Source organism: Maniola jurtina, chromosome 19, assembly GCF_905333055.1.
Source record: "Maniola jurtina chromosome 19, ilManJurt1.1, whole genome shotgun sequence".
Lineage (NCBI taxonomy): Eukaryota > Metazoa > Arthropoda > Insecta > Lepidoptera > Nymphalidae > Maniola > Maniola jurtina.
In genome coordinates, this window is record NC_060047.1 from 312,267 (window position 1) to 335,123 (window position 22,857).

Here is a 22,857-nt window from a genome sequence, read left to right on the forward strand (position 1 = left end):
AGTGGGAGGAGGAATTGTGTTCGAGCCAGGTGCCATGTTAATGCGCACGGGTAATAACTACCTACTTGGGTACAGTGCACAAACTTTTTGTATCTACCTACATAATAATATATCATGATTTTCCATTGATTTTCTCAATTTTCTTGCCTTTTGTTTGCCTCTTGCCGTCTATACTCCATAGTAGTAGTAAAGTAATGTAGTTCAATGCTCAATGCTGAATAATTAATAGTCTGTGCTGTTGCTGACAAATTAACGGATTCCTATTAGTCTGTGGGACAAATTAACAACTGTCAATTGGTTTTTGAGTTTTCATTTTTGGAGAAAATATCGCGGTACAACAGAACAGAAGATTTAAATTAATTTATTTAAAAAAATATCAATTAAAAATGGAATTTAATAGCTCTGGTGGTATGCGAAGCCCTTTTTCACCTCGAGTTAGACAGTCAATTGGCGGCCGGAGACCTGTAGGACTTGGTTCAGCTAAAAAGAATCAGAGGTAATACCTAAACTTAACCCTATACTTTTTTAAGAAACCATAATTTTAATTTAATTTTAGTCTTTTTTATCTACGACACTTTACACCTTAGATTACCTATCGTCATCATCATTATTATCATTATAATAATTTTTAAGTGATAAACGTCCACTACTGGACATCATATCTCTTGTAGGGACTCTCACACGCCACGGTGTTGCGCCGCCGCTATCCATCTCCCTGCGAATCGTTTGATGACTTTGGTCCACCTAGTAAGGGGGTCTTGTGACGCTGTGCTTTTCGGTGTGTCATGGCAACCTATGGGAACCCAATATGTAGTCTTTCGAACTATGTGCCCTTCCCATTGCCATTTAGTTTTGCAACCTGTTGAGCTGTGTTGATTACTCTGATTCTCATATGAATATCCTTATTTCTAAGATCACATAGAGAAACTCCAAGCATAGCTCTCTCCATCGCCCACTGAGTGACTGAATTTCTTATGAGCCATATAGTTCTAGATTACCTTTACACTTACTCTATTTTTGTAAGTATCAGTCCCATGCAAATATACTCCTCATCAAAAAAGTCAAAACACTTTCTAATAAAAGGTGTTGTGAGGTGTTTGGATTGTTTTTTATGGGAAGTATAGTTTAACACAGAATATTTATTTTATTTGATAGCTTATGTTGGATTGGTAATGTTTTAGCAAATTCATGCAGTCCATGGAGCAGCAGCCTGGCGATATAATATACAAGACACCTCTAAGCACCATTGAAACTTTTGGAATGCCCTTGCCTGTCATGGTGACTGAAACACTAACTTTTGGTGAGTTAATCATTGATTTGATGTACACAATAAAAATACTTTTGCTGGCTATGAGCTAGTGAACAGAACCAGTTCAGAAACAAGAAAAAATTGTGCTAAAAGAAGACTATGTAGTCCTTTCATTTTTTTAAATTTTAGTTCAATATTATTTAAAATTTCCAATGGAAACAGGTGAGAAGTAAAGTCTCAAAAAGTGCATTTACAAACAAAATAATTAGTTCAATATCAAAGAATTTAAAATGTAGTCCGAGGTTGAAATCTATAGACAGCACTTTGACTTTGCTTAGACTTAAGTTTCAGTAACAGACAGATTAATGCCAGCAGTATAATGCTGTCTCGTTTTAACAGTGTCTTAAGTCTGAACAAAGTCAAACTGCACTCTATAGATCTCAGCCTCAGTTATTTCACTATCCTGTATTTGATTTTGAGTAACTTTTTATGTTCTGCTGTTCAGCAAGTGGGGATGTGAGCGTGCGCATGTCCCCGTGCGGCTGGTGCTGGGTGGTGGCGGGGCGCCGCGTGCTGGCGTGGCCGCGGGAGCCGGCCGCGGCCCCCGGCGCTCCGGCCGCCGCCAGGGAACTGACGCTGCCACAGACTGACTTGGCGCACAAGGCTGATCTAGTTGTGCTGTTCTATGAGGAGGGGGCGCAGGTAATGTATTGATTATTATGATTATGATTCATCTCATCACACTATAATATTATAAAGGCCAAAGTTTGTGTATGTTTGTTACTCTTACACGCAAAAACCACTGAACGGATTTGGCTTAAATTCAGAATGGAGATAGATTATACCCTTAATTAACACATAGGCTACTCTCTTTCTATCTTGTAAACTCCTATCTCCTTCTCTCTCTCTTCCTCTCACCAAAGGTTGCTCTTATCTCCTCTCTCTCTACTATTCTACCTAGTTTCTCCTTTCACCAAAGGTTGCCTGCCGGGTAAATCAGAACATTAGATTCAGTAAGTTTAACAATTAGTTACCCAATCAAGTGTTCTGAATTGGACAACTGGTAGAGATTGCTCTGAGTAATAAGGCTACCTTTGCATACAATTGTTTTTAGTATCTTTGTTTTGTCTTGGTTTTGTTTTATGTGCAATAAAGTTTTCTATCTACCTATCTTATGAAATCGGGAGTCACTCTCTCACCCATCAGAGGGCTTGCACTGTGTCTCAGGTTACTCGACCAAGAGAGCCTGTCCTAATGGAGCGAGGAGGCACAGGTGGCATCTTACACTGCTACTGTCCTTAACCTTAGCATCTGTGTGTTGTTCAGATGCCCTCCTGTATCGGGGTATCGCCAGAGGGCGTGGTGCGCTACTGGCCCTGCGTGGGCACGGAGGGCGCCTACACCGACGTGTCGTGCGAGCTGGCGGGGCAGGAATGCGACCGCCTCACTGAAGCCAAGGACGGCCTGCTACTAGCCACCACCACCTGTACTCTTGTCAGGATCACTACTAGCAAGGGTGAGTGTGCTGTAGCCTTTACAGCTTACTCTACTCAAATCATTGTTCAGGTCATTTTTAAATCGCGTGGTGCCAATGAAGTTCCACCAAAAACATTTCATATAAAGGGTATGGATTGCCTGGAAGAGATCAGTGTAGTAATAAGGTTGCCCTTTGTTTGTAAATCTATCCTGTATTTTATTGTCAGTTTTAAGCAATGAAGTTGTTTAATTAATTTGGTAGCCAAGACTCACAAGTTCATAATGCTTTCACTGTCAAAAAGTTATGAGATCTCTAGTAGAGCCAAGCCCCTAGCAGAGCTTCGCTTCGATTTGCATTTGCATTGAATACATTGTGAACTCTTAGAAAACAGGGGGGTTTTTTTAAATTGCGTTTTTTTGTGGTATCTTATCATCATATCTTTTTCTTTAGTTTTGGTTTAGGCTAGCGTTCTAATAATAGCATGTATATGCATTGTTGTCAGAGGGTCGTCCGACGGTGGTTTGCCAGACTCTGCGACCCCCCAGTGGCTGGCTCGGAGGCATCGGTCGGAAGGTCTCACTACTCTTCTTCGGCTCCATGCCCGCCCATGCTGATACGGTAACTAATGACTATCACTTGTTTGTTAATTGCACTCTCATCATGTGCACAGTTCACAACAGTTATGAAACTTTGAGGCCTCACCTACACTGACAGGCGTCAAATGTTACCTTACATTTGATGCTAGGTAGGCTATGAAAAAACTAGGTATCTTTGATTTCACCATGGATTTCCCACACCCAGATGTTGATTCACGATCAAATCTAAAGTTTCCTCACTCTAAAGTTCACACTTTCATGAGCCAGGGATTGTTTGTAAGATCACAATTTCACAAAATCACTAAAACGTATTAGAACCATGTCTTAAGGGATTCTTTTTAATCACCATTTCACACTTAAATTTATTAGAACCATCCAAGCTTTCTTATGTTATGAACAATTTATATTTTCAGACACTTTATTTTATTTAAAAGGCACAAAACAGGTTGTTACTACACTAACAGGATCTAAGTAACAACTCCTAATAGGTGTACATTTAAATGAGGTGACAATAACCAGCAGCTATCAGCAGAACATTTTGTTAAATTTCTAGAAATTGGTGGGGGTGGTGGTTCTCCCGGCGACCACCAACACGGAAAACCCAGAAGGAGAAGAGGATGAATGTATAGCCTTGCTGGCGGGGGGGCCGCTGCTGCAACTGTGGTGCGGGGCTGAAGTCAACGAGCATAACCTGAGGAGGCCACTGTCCGAAGCCTTCGCTAGGTCACATTTAGCACCACAAGGTACTTAATGTAGTATTTATGGCCTGCTTGCATAAAAACAGGTAAACTGATTTAGTTAAATTTGGTATGTTGTCACTTGTCACTTTTAAACACACACATTAAAAAATTAACTAAATCGGTTTGTGTTGCTTGTGTTGCTACAATTTTTTTATTTAAATAATTAATACTAGAGAATATCCACGACTTCGTCCGCATGGATTTAAGTTTTTAAAGATCCCATAGGAACTGTTTGATTTTCAAGGGATAAAGTTGCCTATATCAACTATAGGGATGCAAGCTACCTCATACAAATTGGTTAAATGGAAGGGTCTTTAGGAATCCTGTGGGAACTCTTTGATTTTCCAAGATAAAAAGTAGCCTATGTCCATCCCGGGATATAAGCTAACTACCAAACGTCAGAATCGGTTAAACTGTTAAAAAGGTAGCAGACAGACAGACACACTTTCGCATTTACATTATAATATAAGTATAAAGTATGGATATATTTTTTGAACAATATAGACTTGCGCTTGACTGCAATCACACCAAACAGTAAAAGATGATACAGTCTAAGCTGGAGCACTGCTTTTGTTCATATTTTTACTATTGTATTGTGTTCCTGTGAACAAGTGTTTGTTGCAGGGGATCTGAACAGCCTGGAGATCATGGCGCTGGACGTGCACGCGCACGGGCCGCGCGGCTTGTTGCTGCTGCTTGCGGCCGTGAACGTGGCGCGCTCGCCGGAGATGAGATACGCACTCGGTATGTTGACATTACTGTTGTTGGCACGAAAGTAGCGATTTATCAACATCATTATCAACCGATAAACTTCTGCTGAATGTAGGTATTACATGGTCTGATATCACAATTGTTGTAATAGCAGACTATGAAATGGTGTGAATGTATGTTGCCAGCTCACATAAGCGTGGAGCAGAGAGACCGCGCTCGGGTAGTGTCGCTGTGTGCGGTGCGAGTGCCGCGGGACGACGAGCCGCCCAAGTGTCTGCCGCTGCCCACGCGCCCGCTGCTCTACACCTCCACTTACGTGGCCTGCTTCTCGCGTGAGTATATTGTAATCGCACGCACCCACGCACACAAGCACGCACGCACCCAAGCACACACGCACGCACCCACCTGCACGCACGCACCCACACACACGTACCGCACACTCACACACACACACAACACACACACAAACTTTCGCCTTTGTACTATTTTTATTGTAATTATAAAAATGACGACAAATTCGTTTGCTTGTGTGTGACACGCATGCTCGTAGTGGCACAGACAACTATACTGGTGTGGAATTACGCACCAATGTTGAACTAGAAAACTTGTGGTCTTTCACACAAATTTTCTACATCACTGGACATATGTTTCACTCCAACATTGGAACATCCTCAGGAGAATGTAGACTAGCATGCACAATTTGCCCTTGTATATCATGGGCTTCCATCAAGTATCGCCTGCTTCTATCGAACAATGATTTAGAATTAGGAAGTGTCTCAAGGAATATTTTTCGACTATTGGAGCAGCATCAGCAACGGAGAAGGCGGAGTACGTGGACGTGTCAGCAGAAGCAGACCGCATCCTGGGCGCGGCGTTCTGCGACGGTCTGCCGCTGCTGTTCAGCCGCAAGCACGGCGTGCTGCTGCTACGCGCTGCGGAGCCGGGCCCGCAGCATCACCACACGCCGTGAGTGCATTCCCTCACTCTCTGTTACGTTTTAGTCTGGTGGGTCAGCTAATCTTTTTTATTGCGTGATAGGCTTGCGCTTGACGACAATGTCTGTCTGTCCGTCCGTCCGTTAGCAGGTAGGTAGGTCTTATACCACAAGTAAAGAAATAAATACAAAAACGTAAGATTTTATACGTCTTTGTTACCTGTTATCTACAAAAGCCACCATGATCCAAATTTCATAGCCGCGGATCGTTCCTCCCTGTGTTAAGAGCAACGTGCAGAGAAACTCAGCTTTTATAAAATAAAGAAGGTCTGGCCCTCGCAGGCTCTTTCTCTACAAGGCGAAGGGGCTCCTTTTGTAGTATGTTCTGTATGATCTTAATTGAATAGTGTAATTTCCTCAGGTCACTCTGCGACAGTCCGATGGGGTCGCCGTGTCCGTCCGATATGTACGACAGCAACCTAGCGCTCTACGAAATTGATCCGCATGAGGTATGTTCATCATCATACCAACCGATAAAGGTCCACTGCTGGACATAGGCTTAAACGGTGGCTAATAGAAAGGTGCTTCTACACAGTAGATGAATTTTTGACATTCAAAGAATAGTAGTTTAAATAAATGAATCTTTAATATGAATGACTCTGTAACTTAAATATGAATGAATGACCTTGTACAAATTTTGCATGCCTGATTATGTAAGGTGAAACATTTCTACTATGTATTCAATAACGTTTAAGCGGGATAAGATCGAGTTTTGCTCGTTTTTATGGAAGAGTTTTTGAGTAACAACTAACAAAAAAAAAACACCGATACGTGTGTTCAACTTGATGGTTTAATTGTCACTAAATGAGTAGCAGATACAAAAGTACCTACATAGAATTATATTTAGACAACCTAACTGTAAACAAAAAATGTTTCTGCAAATAAAAATCTTGTATCTTGTATAGGCCTCTTGTAAGGAGTTGTAAACGCCACGGTCTGGTCTTGAATTCAGCGGCTCCCTGCGACTCGTTTGATGTCATCTTTGGTCTTCAATCACTGAGATTTGATCAATAAGTTTTATTTTCTGCGTGTCAGGTGAGTGCAATGAGCACAGACGCAGTGGGCAAGTTGAAGAGTGCATTCCTCTTCCACGTGCGTGGCGACGCAAGTTCAGCCGCGCGGCTGACCGCAGAGCTGTTTCCGCGCACGGAGCCGCACAGCGACGCGCCGCTGGACCGCACGGTTCTGGCTTTAGCTCAGGATATGCTGGACGACGCGCCCGCTGGCGATCCTAGGTATGTAATCCTTTTTTTAGGGTTCCGCACCTCAAAAGGAAAAACAGAACCATTACAACTATTTCCGTCTGACGTGCCTGTCAAATGTCGGAAAAAATAACCGGTGGAATAGGTAACTCGGTGCGCGAGTCTAAGTCGCACTTGGTCGGTTTTTTTTTCATTATAATCTGTCACAAAGGTGGAAGCTCCGTTCTGGCGGAGCGACGCGCGTGGCGCTGGGCAGCTCGGCCGCGCTGCAGACCGCGGCGCAGCTGCGCGACAAGCAGCGCGCCTTCTCCCTGTTCCTCGACTTCTTGCGCGCGCACAACCTGTGGCGGAGACTCGGCACTGTGACCAGGGGTATGTAATCCATCTTGTTGACGTCGCGTAGGTGGCTGTGCAGACAGACAGTTTTCCAGACATTGTCATGTTGACTGTTGCTGATCTATTGGTTTTTTAAATCAGGTAGGTAGGTTAGCCCTTGTACACAATCTCACCTGGTGGTAAGTGATACAATCTAAGATGGAAGCGAGCTAACCTGGAAGGGGCATGGCAGTTTTTATCAAACGTTTCTTTTGGTTTCTACACGGCATCGTACCGGAACGCCATATAGCTTGGCGGCACGGCTCTGTCGATAAGGTGGTAACTCACACCAGACCAGACCAGAAATTTAGAAATTATAAAATTGCAAACCCCTGCCGGGAATCGAACCCGTGTGCTCCCACTAATATGACCACTGCGCCAGGGCGGTCGTTGTGTTCGCCCCCCCTCTACAGATCCCATCCCATACTCGCTCGTCAGTATGACTCGCTCGTAAATGTTAATTGGAACAGCATACGCTCGTCGCTCACGTTCCATCGACCATGGATAATGCTCTTAGAAGACTTCTGCTGAAAATGATATTTGCCCACAGAAAACGAGGAAGGTACAGTCAGTACGCAATACGAGCTGTGTTCGCTCGGCGAGAGACTGGCGGCCGCGCGCGCCTTGCAGCGCCTGCATCAAGAGGGGGCACACTTAGTGGACGCGGCGCTGCATCGGGTAAGCTACTTATCAGTTCATCATCATCCGATGATGACGATTCATCAACCGATAGATCAGACTTATTGCTAATACTTTATTGTTTATACATATACATACATATTATATAGAGTTTTTCTCACTTGATGTAAAATACCCTATTGTAAACTTTGCTAGGTGACAGCGAGCGCGGAGAGCGAAAGTCCGGACAGTCCGGAAGGCGAGGAGCCGGAGGTGCTGCAAGCTTTGCGCAGCGGCGCGCTCTCAGCCGCAGACGTGTGCTTCCGCCGCGTCACGCGCATCGCCCGCGTGCTGCGCGCGCTGGCCGAGCTGCCGCCGCCCGCGCACGACCCGCGCGCCGCCGCCCACCACGCGCTGCACGCACTCACTGCGCTCGCGGTCAGTGGAACCATTTATCTTATTGGAGCTATTACTTATTACTGATCTATTCTTTTTTTAGATTTAAATGAAATTCTTTTTAATTAAAGAAAAACGTATGCTAAAAAGAATTATATTCCATTGGTGTACATTCGGTTTTAGGTTGCGCTTTTCTTACAACATATTTTGCCCTTGCGAGATTGATATCGTCTGGGCTCTAAGAACTAATGAAAACGGTACTAATTAAAAAACTTGGACGCAGCGAGCCGAGTCCCTGTGAAAAACACTCTCCCACTCCTGGCACATGTTTTACTCTTTTGAAAGGGAATGGGGAGTATAAGTCATGATTAGCATGGCTAATATTCTTTTAAATTAAAAAAGGGCCCGGATGGGTTCGAAACTAGTAGGACTTACATTGACTAAATACGTGAGTATAGCTGGTACAGTGTATATTTAAAATGTTATTAAGGCTGTTTATTATACGCTATTGCGTGTACCCACAGACAGCGCTGAGTGAGATGCAGAAGTGCCGCGCGCAGGCGCCGTCGCGGCCCGCGCCGCCGCTCGGCCCGCGCTCGCTGCTCTCTTCCTTAGCACATCTACACAAGCGCGCAGTCTCGTGAGTACTCTGTAGATCTAGCACCAAAGGACGATCGACTTTCTAAACAAGAGTTGGAAAACATGAGAGTTATTCACCAACGTTTGGCCTATTTATTTATTTAATTACAGGTTATTTTTGGTGTAAAATTACACCAAACTTTGTAGACCAAAGCACTAGACAAAACTGAGACTGGTGTTTGCAATTTGCAGCTCAAATAGACCATAATCTGTGCTAGGGCTGGCTCATCGGCCTCAAACTATTGGAACTTAATTTTTTTTTTCACACACGTGGGGTTAGTTAAATGGAATGAAATGAAATGAAATGATTCTTTATTTTTGAAATGATTTAGTATTTTTTATTATTAAAGAAATTAGAAACAAGAAGTGAAGCTTAGAAGAGTACATTGAAATCCCAACTCCTAAACTAGGAAAGCCTGTATCTTAGGGGCCAGTACGACAGACAACCCGATTCCCGAGATATTATATTTTAAAGGAAAGAAGAATTTTTCTTGTATAAAGTAGTTACTTACTTGGTTTTAGTGGAATAGTGTAAATGTTAATAGTAAAATGATATACTTTCAGTTATATTATGTACTACTTTAAGTTAGTCCATGATAGGTTATTTTCTATCATAAGTGCACCTGTAATAGACAACCATACTGCAGTGAATTTGTATATTTTATAGTCATAGTTATGTGGAAGTTGGTGTAAATTTAAAAAAAAAAACTGAAAATTGACAGCAGATTATCAGAAGCAGCAAAATTGAATGCTTGTTGCTCGGCGATAATTTGTTTATAAATTGTCCATGTTGCAGCGAGTGCGGCCACAAATGCGAGGACATAAACCTGCGCGCCCAGGTGCTGGAGGCGGCTGCCACGCTGGCGGACTTGCTGCTGAGCGAGGCGGACCCGCTCCGACACTCCTCGCGCACCATCCATCTGTACGAGCGCATGCGCACAGAGACCATACAGCCTTACAGTGAGTGTCATACTTTCGGTTTTCCAGAAAATTACACTTCATATTATGACACTTCACACTATCACACTAATATTATAAAGGGGAAAGTTTGTGTGTATGTATGTGTGTTTGTATGTTTGTTACTCCTTCATGCAAAAACTACTAAACGGATTGGGCTGAAATTTGGAATGGAGATAGATTATACCCTGGATAAGCACATAGGCTACTTTTTATCCCAGAAAATTAAAGAGTTCCCACGGGATTTTAAAACACCTACATCCACGCGAACGAAGTCGCGGGCATCAGCTAGTACTTAATACCTTTCAGGACTCTGGGGTGATTCGCTAATTCAGTGTCTTACTACCATAATAATGATAGCCACCGAGCTCTTTTTTTAATCCATTGAAGGTTTTCGACGAAACAATATTTTAATATCACCTAGTGAAGCAGCAACTTAGAACGAACCTACCTCGATGGCTATCATTCAGTGTTAGACACTGAGTTAGCGAATCACCTAGCAGAAGGATCACTGCACTAAGACGTTTAAATAAATGGTGACTCTTATTACGACGGAATAATTTGCAATTCAGCTCGCACAATGCTGCGGCCTAAAATTTAATGAATGATTCTCTGTTTATCACGTAAACTCTAATACGAAATATTTTTCAGTCCAGGAAGGTCAGATCGAGAGAGCAGCGGTACTGGCTGAGAAGTTCAAAGACTTCGATTTGCTGATCGAAATGTGTGTGCAGCGAAACGACATGCAGCGACTTTACGGATACATTGATAAATACGCAGATGAGGTAAGGAGTGGACTCTTTTCATTTATTTTGAGCTTTAGTCTATACTGGGTGTAACCAGAACGCTAGCCAAAATCTAAGAGTTACTATTATCTCCCGGACTTGAAGGGTTTTCCTTCATAAAGCAAAACTACTACCTCAAAAACAAACCATTTTAGTTTGAGATCGCATAATTAAGTATGTTTCCAATGGTTTACTGCTGATTTGTTACAAAATTGCTAATTAATCTTCATTTTGTTTTTCCTGTGTGCATAAACTTTATTGCGCAATATCGTAATCAGGGTATGGCAGAAAAAGCATTCGCCTGGCTTGCTTCCCGTGGTGGCTCTCAGTGTGCGTTACTCCTGCGCTCTCTGGGCTCGAGAGCGGGTGACAGGCTTCGGTCGTGGCTAGCGGCCGCGCCTGACCGCTTATCCCTTCGTGCACTGCATCATTTAGCTGCGGGCGATACTGTGCCGGCCGCTAAACTATACGCCGAAATGGCTGAACAGGAGACATACTCCGTCGCAAGAATGTCCGTGAGTAAATCATTCTTTGTCTTGTGTCTACTGTAGCGTTTGTAATTTGTAAAATCTATATAAGGTATGTAGCGCATTGTCTCACGACACTAACACATTTTTTTTTGTGATGAAACCACCATTCGTGGTTTTCGGATTTTTCCTTTACTTGTGCTATAAGACCTACCGACCTACCAAACGTGATTCTAGGTAAAAGGGGAGTTCCCTATAGGTTTTCGTGACAGACATGACAGACAGACAGATAGACGACAAAGTGATTCTATAAGGGTTCTGGTTTTCCTTTTGAGGTACGGAACCCTAAAAACGAGTTGCAGCCCAAAAAATTTTTTTCGTAATGACCGGTTTTGTGGTTGTACTACATAGATGTTTTGAACTAAAACTTACTTTCTGTACTTCCACATAGACAATGGCGTCAATAGCCAAGCTGTGCCTATTGGCTGGGGACGAGCCCGAGCCCCAACACTCTGAAACGTGGCAGAAGGCCGAATGTCGGCTATCGCTGGCCGAACAGCACTACGCGTTACCGCGCGAGCTGCGCCTCCACCACGGCTTGGACGACGATGAGAATACCAGGGTTCTGGAACCTGAGGAGCTGGTGCAGGTGAGGGCTTTGACAACCTTCCTTGCGGAGTACTAAGCGCTGTGATCTTATTATTGAGAGATCCGGGGTTTGATTCCCGGCAGGAGTTTGGTAGGAGGCTTCGGCCGCTGCTAGTTACCACCAAGCGATTTAACGTTTCAGTACGATGCCGTGTAGAAACCAAAGCGGTGTGGGTTTAATAAAAACTGCCAGTCCCCTTCCAGGTTTAGCCCGCTTCCATTTTAGACTGCATCATCACTTACCACCATGTGAGATTGCAGCCAAGGGCTAACATGTATCTAAATAAAAAAAAGTAAAAAAAGACGATGGGGACTGGAAGTGCGCCTGCGCTCAAGCTGCGTGTATTAGTAAGTCAGTGAAACACATAACTTGTAAGTTATAACTATGTAGTTCACTTCGTAGTACATATTAATTTCAGTACGGCAAAATACCTCACAATGTTACTATTTGTGGTGTGTAATTTGGCTTATATGTGATTAGATGTACATCGACTCGGCGAGTCGCTCGCTGACGGAGTACGACTACAAGAAGGCGTTGGATCTCACGGACTTCGTGCAGGACATGGAGCGGAGAGACGAGCTGCGACTGAGGGTGAGGGAAACTCTACTCACTATTATCCCAACTAGTTAGTTATATGCAGTAATCCAAAAGTAAAATTCATGTAGGAGAAAAGTTTATAGACCTGCTTAAAATTGCTAAAATGCGATTACAATAAACTTTGAACAGCTTTCATTAAGATCCAAAGTATTTACTATTAATACACTTTTTGTTTGTAATTTGTTGAATTTGTAAGATTAATTGATGTAAAGGTAATAATTAATTACGTAAACTTAAAACTAAAGCTACGAGGGTTCCAAACACATCCTTGTGTCTTTTACTCCTGCAAAATTTAAGTTTAATTTGCAATTTGCATTTAGCTTTTTGGCAATTCTCATATTTTGTGTGTATCTCTTTATAGATTTTTTTTCGTTAAATTTGATATAGTCTAGATTCTAGAATGAAAAATGGTTTAATTTCGTAGGTGTGGTGTGCTTGCATCCTGCGTGACGACTGGTCGGTGTGTCGCGTGGACGCGCCCGCCGCCGAGATGCAGGACAAGATGTTCTTCCGTCTGCTCGACTTAGTACATCTTATGGGTATGTTGTACAAACATACATACATACATACATACATACATACATACATACATACATACAAACATACATACATACATACATACATACATACATAGACTGCCAAAATCAAAACCCTTCAGGACGTTTATCATCTAAACATGTAATTAAATTGTAACTGGTTGATTTCTGTACATAAAGGGCCGATTTTTCAACAGTCAAATAACTTTTATCTGAGGAATAAAGAGGTTTTTGTACAGGAAATCTGTCAAAACGTCATTTTATTCCTCAGATAAAAGTTATTTGATGATTGGAAATCGGCAATAAATTGTATATCTATTTAGAATATTCTAATCAGAGGAAACGGATGAGGAGGGTTTTATCTGTTTGTCTACACTTGCTTACGATAGAATAAGAGCTACAATGTCACGATCGTAATCACTTCTGATTGGTTTATACTCGCTGGTTTATACTACTGTTTCCCGACAGGTGGCGATCTGGAGCTTTTGCTCCCGCCAGTGGAAGACATCCTGACGGCCCCGGAACTGGCGGAGCTGGTCTCCGACCCTCGGTTCCACTTCCTCATCAAGTACGGCTACGAGTGCGTCGACGCCACCAGAAACGACCACATCGTTGACGCGGACTCCACTTAGATCCTCTTTCGCCTTCGCCATGTGACCGAGAGATCTGTCAAAGCCTATACTAGTATATAACGAAAGCGGTGTATAATACGGGGTTTCAACGGCGCGATTTTAAATAATCAACTGCTAAATTGCATGCCATTCGAACTGTATGAACAGACGTTCAATCGAATTTCAGCAAATACAGTAGCCCGAAGCAAATAGATCGACCTTTAGAAAGGAATTTCGGCTTCGTAGAGCGTTGTCTCTGACACTCATATTTATGTGACGTTTTGTCGTTATCAACGACAGAGACAACGCTCTACGAATCCGTTATCTCTTTCTAAAGGTCGATGTACAATATTTTGTGCCGGGTGCTGCACTTGTTTTTGCAGCCCGCGGATTTCTGTTAGATTTGTTCTTAGCCTAAGTTAAAATAGTACAAGTTCTCACCATTCGATGATGTTCAGTCAGACTGATCTAGGTGTAGGTACACAGGTTAGCAATCGTACAGTTAAGAAAATAATATTTTAATATACAGGATGTAACCAGAACGCTAGCAAAAACGAAGAAGCTGATGATTACTGATAATGATACCACAAAAAAAAACGCGAAAAAAAACTGTATTTTTTAAAGTTTACAATTATTGCAAATAAAACATCGGACTGACGCTAGAGGTCAACGAATATTGCGTAAGTAGGCCACTCGGAGTAAATGCCGCGTCGTAGGTGGAGCATTGACTCGAATTTTGCAAACATTGCAACTTTGAATAATACCAAATCGCTAAAACTACAAAATAAGGCAATTCATTTATTAAGGTTATTGGCATTAGGTAGTATATAATAACGCTAAGTTTTTGCTATCGTTCTGGTTACACCCTGTATTTGCGCTGAGCAACGTTTTAATTTCATCGTACAAACTACAGGATAGTCTGTTGACATGAGAGGACGCCTCTAGCCTGATTCTGTTTTTTTTTTTTTTGCCAAACTTGTCGCTAGGGATGTTTTAGATACAAAGGAATTCGACATAGAACTTTGTTCACGAAAACTAGTATAAAAACTTGTTTTAGGGCTCAGTTTAACTGTTTTTTTTTAAATGCTTAAACGACTCAGTGCATTCAAAGATGTTTCCGAACTGTATGATTGTTAGATTGTGACTACTTATAAGGTATAGTTATAGAATTCTGTGATTAATATTATTATGTTGCATTAAAGATAATAATGATTAATTAATACTATGTTGTTTTATTGATTTCCTCATTTAACATACTATTACTAATTTTCTTGTTTTATTTTTAACCGACTTCAAAAAAGGAGGAGGTTCTCAATTCGTCGGAATCTTTTTTTATTTATTGGGTTAACCAACAGCATATTACATTTAGGTTCTTACACTAATAATAATTCAATTCTACAAAATATTGAAGCAAAATGTTAAGCTAATTAGGTAAACAGCATGCAAATAGATAGTGAAAAAATTAAGTTAGGTATAATAATATAGGTACAGATTATACAATAAGAGATTATACAATTAGACAATAAGATTCAAAACATTAATGACAGTCCATAAAGTCTTGTCTGCGCAGTTAAAACTGCACAGAGAAGAGCGAAAACTGCGCAGCCCAATCTTTAGCAGTTTTTGGAAATGCGCGGTATACCATCTTGCCGTCCACACGTACACGCTTAGCGGCGCAACCTAACTTGTTGAAGGTAAGCTCTCAGGTAAGACGGAGCGTGTGGCCAGAGCTTTATACCCTACTAAGTAGATACTAAGTAGACTAGACTAGATTATTATCTAGAACATCACGATCAACCCATCGCTGGCCCACTGTTGAGCACGGGGTCTCCTCAGAAGAGAAGGCATTGACCATAGTCCACGCTGGCATTGGCAGACTTCACACATATTTGAGTTTACGAAGAACTCGGCCACGCAGGTTTCCTCACGATATTTTCCTTCACCGCACGTAGCTCCGAAGTTAGCAGTGCGTTCTCGGCATCGAACCCTCGACCTCCAGAATAGGAAGCGGAGGTCTTAACCATCAGGCTATCATCGCTCATAATATATACTTTGGACCTATTGATAGAAGATGGATACAAAGTTTATGTAAGTAGGTGTGAGTACGAAGTTGTAAGCGGATAGCACGCAGGTGTCAGCACTTCGACGCTGATCGGGCGAGCTCCAACTTTGTTCCCGATCCGAAGTTCCGAGCTTAGTTACCTACACCTACACTCACGGATTACATTATAATATATCCCCTATGTAAATACTAACGGTGAAGTTTTGCAGGATGATGTTTCAGCCAAGCTTTAGCGTAGGTATAAAATAGAGCCTCAATAATAGAGAGTAGAGCCTCAATAGCTCAACGGTCGAGGAGCGGACTGAATTCCGAAAGGTCGGCGGTTGAAACTCCATCCGTTTCGCTATTGTCGTCTACTCCTTTTTTTTTTATCGTGGGGAAATCCTCATGGATACCACCGTGCCCGGGGAGGCACGGAGGTTATGTCGGACTTTTACCGACTAAAACCCCACGGCGTTCCACGCATCGCCTGAGCACAAGCTTTACGCTTAGTTGGAGGGGAAAGGGGCATATTAGTCATGAATAGCATGACAAAAAAAAATACGCGACAGATCGAGTTCGAGATGGCAATCGGGGTGTGAGGTGGGTAGACGCCCATTGCCATCTCGACCTGTCGCGTAGGTACCTACTATACCTAGGTAGTTAGGTACCTATAAAATATTACCTGCAGATAAATCGTCGGCAATTTATATTTAAATCGCAATTGCAATACAAAATGGAAATAGTGGATGTTGTTCAGTATCCACTGTAAGCCCGGGATCAATTTCTGGTTGCTAGTGTAGGTATATTATTGTATAGCCTAGGGTTAGACTGCGGCTTTATATTGCTTGTTAGCATTTTATTGGATACGATTGTCGATTGCTATACCTATTCGCGATTGGTATGCATTTAGGGTCTAAAATTGGTTTTAATATTGTGTTTTAATGTATACCTAGTAAACAGGCATCTTCTAGGTAAACGCGTCCCATCTTAGGCCACATCACTTTCCATCAGATGTGTTTGTGGTCAAACGCTAGACACTTATGACGGAGACTGAGCTCAGGATCGCTTCAAAGAGAGATTAGGGTGATTTTATTCTCACAAATATCTTACTATAACGTCGGAACGCAGGATCAAACAGGAATTCTATTAGGAGCTAAGGAGCCATTTTCTTATATCGCTCACCTGCTCCAGGAAATAAAAGTTGCCGTTACACTTCGTTATACTTAAAATTGATTCCTGCACCCTGCACGGAATAAAACTGCACCTGCACTGTTAATGCGATAGTTTATTGCTCTATTTATTTATGTTTACGGGTCAACATTTCTTGTTCTTGTCGGGCAAATTATTTCTGCCATTATTTAGAGTTTATATGCTCAAGTAGAAAATGTACAAGCTTTGAACTTTTTAAATTTTTCTTAAAGGCATTTTTCGAAAAAGAACTTACAAAAAATCGTTTAAGGGTGGTCTTACATGCGAAATACATTACCAGACCCAGGCCGCACCAATTAGTAGATGACGTGAAATATAGGTACTGTACACTAAATGTATGTGTTTGTTGGTCCGACAAGCACGCATACTTACGCAATGCCCATTTAAACGATGTAACCCCAAGTAAAGTTCACTCGCCTTCGTGAATTGCAAGAACTGTACAAGAATCTGCTTGGTCCATCTCCACTCCACTGCGCTTCAATGAAACCTCATCCTTAATGGGACGTCATAGTACTATTATATTATTCTGCGCTATCGCGAACCGGTCTAAAAACCAATATAGAAATAAAAAAGTTAATATAGTTTTAACGACAAAAATTAAATAAGTAATGACCTAGGTCCTAGGCAGACTTAATCAAAGTTTTAAGACGTCTGTTCAAGTCAGGTTCACTTACATATACCCTCTAGACGTACTAGTCTCGTGAATTCCATTCCCAAGTATTTTATAGGTGTTTTAATAGGCATCGTAAGGGGTATAAACTTACATACAATTAACGCAGAGAGTGATAAAACGTTTTAGAAAATGACACCGTTCTGTAGGGCGGCGCCTCGGGGACCCATTAAATCTCTCGAGTGCGCTCTACAAACTAAGTTTGATTTTTACGGCCCGCGGCGTATTAACTATAAGTATAAAGCCTGAAGGACATGAAGATTAATCTGTATATTAAATTAGGTAACTTTTATCCATTTAATTAGGCAATGAGAACACTTATACTACAGCCTCTTTTCTTTGCCTAATCCTTTCCGACTAATGGGTCAGTATTATATCACATGTCAAAACTCAAAAGATTATACCTAAGCCAGGGATACTGTATGAATATGTTCGTACAGTATCCCTGGCAACGTTTCTGATATGCGAACCATTAAGGTGTGGAATGTGGAATGCCCTTCCAGCGTCTGTTTCCTGCCTCACATAACCTAAATATCTTCAAAGCAAGAGTGAATAGGCATCTTCTAGGCAACCGCGTTCCAACCTAGCCCTCGTCCTTACTTTTTTAAACATGCTTGTCGTCAGCGCAAGCCTATCACGCAATAAAAAAAATCATGGGTACTAATCTATTTTTTAAATAGGTAATAAGAATTATATCTCTTTGGTCTGAACTCACAACAAACCGTACGTTGTAGTATCGCTCTTGTCGAGAGCTCCATGTATCTGACAATACCCGATAGATAGGCTTTGTCCGACTCCATGTTTCTCCCATGAAGTGTACACTATATCTAGGAGAATTTATTCACCCCATGTTCGCACAATGCAGACATCTCCTCGTTTAGGCTACAAGCTGAGTTTGTTGTGGTCTTAGACCTGGAATCTTCTGTGACGCGTTTGAAACCGTCGTAGCTTTAGTTTTAAGTTTACGTAATTAATTATTATCACCATTATCTTACAAATCCAACAATTGAAGTCAAAGAGTGTAAAATGGTACCTACCTAGCTATTTTGAATAAATGACCTTGACTTTGACTTAGGTTACCTAAGTTAGGTATCAGTGCAACCTGCCTGGGTTGTAGAGAATTGTGACTGGCGAATAGCAAAGATGTGGAGCCGTTACCTTAATTATTCTTGATAGACTTCCAATGAGAGTGCCTTTGGAGGATCCCACTATTCGGAACACCTCTCAAAAAGAGAAAGTTTCCACCACGCTGGTCAAGTTGAGAACATTAGGGAGAACCGTCAGTCAAGCAGGTTTCCTCACGATGTTTTCCTTCACCGTTAAAGCAAATCGAACCCCCGACCCCTCGAATAGAGAAGATTATTAACTACTGGGCTATTACTGCTCTTGCGGACGGAGAGAGTAAGCAGCTAATTTTTTTTTAGTTATCTCTTCAAATTAAGTTAAGTTAATTAAGTTCACCGATCCATTTCGGTCCAAATTTGTCAACTGTAAACCAATAAAACCAATTTAGCAATCGGCTCGTAGTAAATACAGACCATCTGTGGAGACCTTAATGTAATAAGTATTAGTAGATAGATATCTTTCAGTTAAATTGTCACTTTCACAGTACGTGGTACGATGAAGAAAAATGGCGCTAACAAATCTCATTCACCTCGAGGCGCCACACCATCAATCATACGTCACAATCACATAAAAACCACCGCAACTCCCTAATCCGCAAAATGATTTCTTTCGCCATGTATTACGACCAAAAAGTATAACAGTCCTCGAGAAAAAGAAGCTACACCTTCGATCTTATTAGCGAAAATATAAGACCAAAGGGTCCACAAAAAAAAAAAATAGAATGAGAATGAAAAAGGAGCAAGGAGAAGTCGAGATGTCCATAAATTGTTAATGTGTCGTCAAAGCGACGGATAAATTCTGTGCTTGTGAGGTTAGATTAGCTTAAATTTCAGCCCAAGGCTGGCAACTAAACAAGTGTTAATTGTAAATAGGTAACTACCAGTTATTTGTTCAGTTTAGCTTTGGTTAAAATACCATAGAATTATTACAAGTATAATTTCCTTAACAACAGTCATTACATTTTAGAAATGCTATAACTTTATCTAGATTTCTAACGCACAAGAAATGTACTATTAGACTGTATGTTTATGTATACATATGCATGTATAGCTGCATTGCGACTCGTCTTTACAGTTCTATAACTTAGAATAAAAACCCAGTTCTATAAGTTCTGAACTTTGAGTTACCTAGATGAGATCACTTTAGTGATAAGAACGCCTTTGTGTTTTAAGTGTATCCTGTATTCTTACTCTTAATAATTTTGTTAACAATAAAGATGTTTAACTAAATAAGATGAGTAAGAAACAAATTTCTCCTCCTAGGTGCGATGCTTGATGATTACGACTGTATGCAGAGATAATTTTTCCGTCGCTTTTTCAAGTTTCACCCCTGTTTTCCCCAGCTTCCCGTTTGGTGCCATTCGTTTTCTTTTGTGTCGCGACTGGCAGGACGCGCGTTCGCGCCGACAAATTGCTTCGTATATAATACACATGGCACGGAAACATTTTGCATCGCGATTTTAATAACATTTAAACACTGGCTTTTTACTTTGAAGTCGCAGAAAATCATGGAGTTTTAACTATAGTGTGCCTCTTTGTATTTGGATTCAGATTTTTGTTTTTTCCCATTGGCCGTGTTCCCATTAGGCGAATAGTGAGCGGCTAGCCGTTTGTTTCCAGTTTACCTCCATATTTGCAACAAACAGGTGTTCGATACACTGATATACCTAACTATAAGTACTAACAGTTTACCCTTCCCCCCAAGAGTTCGCTGATCGCTGCTTACTCGACATTGAGTTAGCGACCGATACGCCGCTTAGAGTCAGCCAGCAGTCAGCCGCTCGCTGTTCGCCTAGTGGGCTCACGGTCTTAGACCTGAAAATATGCAAACTTTCTTTTATAATCTGAACTAGTTAACCCCCGACACAAAAAGAGGGGTGTTATAAGTTTGACGTGTGTATCTGTGGATCTGTGTATCTGTGTATCTGTCTGTGGCATCCTAGCTCCTAAACGGATAGACCGATTTCAAATTTGTTTTTTTTATTTGAAAGGTGGCTTGATCGAGAGTGTTCTTAGCTATAATCGAAGAAAATCGGTTCAGCGGTTTGAAAGTTATCAGCTCTTTTCTAGTTTTCTTATAGAGGTTCTTGTGTCGGGGGTTTTTTAAATTTTAAGTTATTTAACTAGTTGATATCAGGCTAGTAGGTGATATCATCAGGCTTCAGAACACCACACAAAATATATTATCATCTAATAAACACTTAACCTACTACGTTACACTCCGACTCTGGTAAATTCTCAGAAGATGTAGATTGTATTGTACAATCTACATCTCAATACGCCCGCGTCCATCTTACATCAGACTAGATCATAACTTACTCTGGTCAGAATGCAGTCAGTTTTTAACTTGTTATCAAATAGAAACCCTTTGTTTTGGTGAAATAGGTCAGGCCGCTTTCAGTTAGTTAACTTCAGGCTCCAATTTCACAGTAAAAATGCATAATACTTCCGTACTAGTACGATATGAAGGCTTACACTACCATGAAGCTCACGCGAAATTCCAAAATTCCAGCTGGAATTTTCACAATATGTTGTAGCATTTGGGCATACCACAAAGCAAATAATTTTATTTATTATTTAACTGTATTCTCTCTCTATTAAAATCTTCATACCTACATAAAACTTTAACCATTCGAAAGCTTCCTATAGTTAGGCTGCCTCGATCTAGTGGCTAGCTTATTCGGCTGAAGATCGCGAGGTCCCAGGTTCAAGTTTGGTGGTCAAAAATTTTCGTGGTGGCCAATATTGCTTTCCTGCTATCTCTTTCTCGGTAGACTACAGTGAATAAATCTATCCTTCTCACATGTTTCCTTGGTTTCTCAGGGTTTATGTTGCTGTAAAATAAAGCTATCATTCATATCGTTAAACATTAAAGTAGCTACGAGCGTACAAGGCGCAAACTATGTATTTATACTATCTGCCTTTCCCATATCACTTAGCGCATACCTAGTGCTCGACGGAAATAAAACTTTATTGCACTGAACGGAATCTCTACTTTTATAACATTGTAGTAATTAGATAGTTTGTCTGTTTATTTGTATACAAGTTATGATGGTTTTTCGATTGGCTGGAAGTTGGAACCATGTCAGTAAGCCGATCAAGCATCAATCAATTGATTAATCAGCCTGTTTGCGTCCAATGCTGGATATAGGCCTTCCCAAGAGCGTGCCAACACACATGGTCCTCCGCCTTTCTCATCCACCCACTTCCTACTACCTTCACTACACTATTTAAGGTCGTCAGTCCAGCGGGTTGGAGGTGGTCCCACACTGCACTTGTTGGTACGCGATCTCCACTCCAGAATATGTCTGTCGCAGAAATCACAATGCCAAGTGCCAAAAAGTGTCACACCTAAGTATTTACTAATAAATGATGAATAGGTATCTACTATTTTCGAAATTTTTCAAAAATCCTTCCAATCGAAAGCTATACGAGAGACGGCGAAACAAAGTGCAGGCATTTCGCTAACTCAACGGAGCAAGCAGGTTAGTAGATAAGCGACATTAGTCAGCCGTTGTTAGCACCCAACGAGCAAACTTTGTGCTCGAGTTTGCTTACTTTCTAGGAGTCTAGATTTTGTACAAATTGGATTACCAAACTTTACTTATACCTATTTATTTACGTGGCCCTTAGTAACCTAAAACAGTTGGCGTCATGAAAAATCTCATCTTGAACCTGCGCAGTGGATGATTTATCGTTCTGCTAGATGATGCCCGCGAGTTCGTCCGTTTAGATTTAGGTTTTTTTGAAAAATCCCGTGGGAACACTTTAATTTTCCGGGATAAAAGTTACCTATATCAATTTCCGGGGTGTAAGCTACCTCTGTAGGTAGATACTTACCAAATTTCATACAAATCGGTAAAACGGATGGGTCTTTAAGAATACCGTGGGAACTCTTTGATTTTCCGGGATAAAAAGTAGCCTATGCCCATCCCCGAGATGTAAGTTAACTTTATACCTTTCATCAAAATTGGTTGAGCTGTTGGAGTGTGAAAAGCTAACAAACAGACATATAGATACTTCCGCATTTATAATATTAGTATGAAAGCATGGACGGATAAAGATTTCTTGCTCCGAAGCGAGGCGTGTCTACGCAGCCGCCAGTCAACCATTAGAAGAGTTTATGCCACACTCCACCAAGTGGCCAAGTGTTGATCGACACACTTCACACACCTTTGAGAAAATTATAAAGAACTCTCAGACATGATATT

The 22,857-nt window shown here is 41.4% G+C and overlaps 1 protein-coding gene across 2 annotated transcripts; it reads left to right on the forward strand.

Moving 5' to 3' along the window:
* Nucleotides 1-278: 278 nt before the first annotated feature.
* LOC123875342 (nuclear pore complex protein Nup133) lies at nt 279-14,230 on the forward strand. 2 transcript variants are annotated; one of them, XM_045921120.1, is made up of 23 exons: nt 279-496; nt 1,182-1,300; nt 1,755-1,951; nt 2,576-2,765; nt 3,229-3,344; nt 3,876-4,065; nt 4,687-4,806; nt 4,959-5,105; nt 5,580-5,739; nt 6,129-6,216; nt 6,803-7,002; nt 7,181-7,341; nt 7,895-8,022; nt 8,179-8,400; nt 8,883-8,998; nt 9,794-9,957; nt 10,606-10,739; nt 11,018-11,254; nt 11,658-11,855; nt 12,336-12,446; nt 12,877-12,991; nt 13,457-13,643; nt 13,990-14,228. In XM_045921120.1, the coding sequence occupies exons 1-22, from the start codon at nt 387-389 to the stop codon at nt 13,618-13,620; spliced, it is 3,387 nt and encodes a 1,128-aa protein (XP_045777076.1). In that variant the 5' UTR covers nt 279-386; the 3' UTR covers nt 13,621-13,643; nt 13,990-14,228. The 2 variants fall into 2 exon arrangements, with proteins under 2 accessions (XP_045777076.1, XP_045777075.1); XM_045921119.1 differs by having other exon boundaries at nt 13,457-14,230.
* The last annotated feature ends 8,627 nt before the right edge of the window (nt 14,231-22,857 follow it).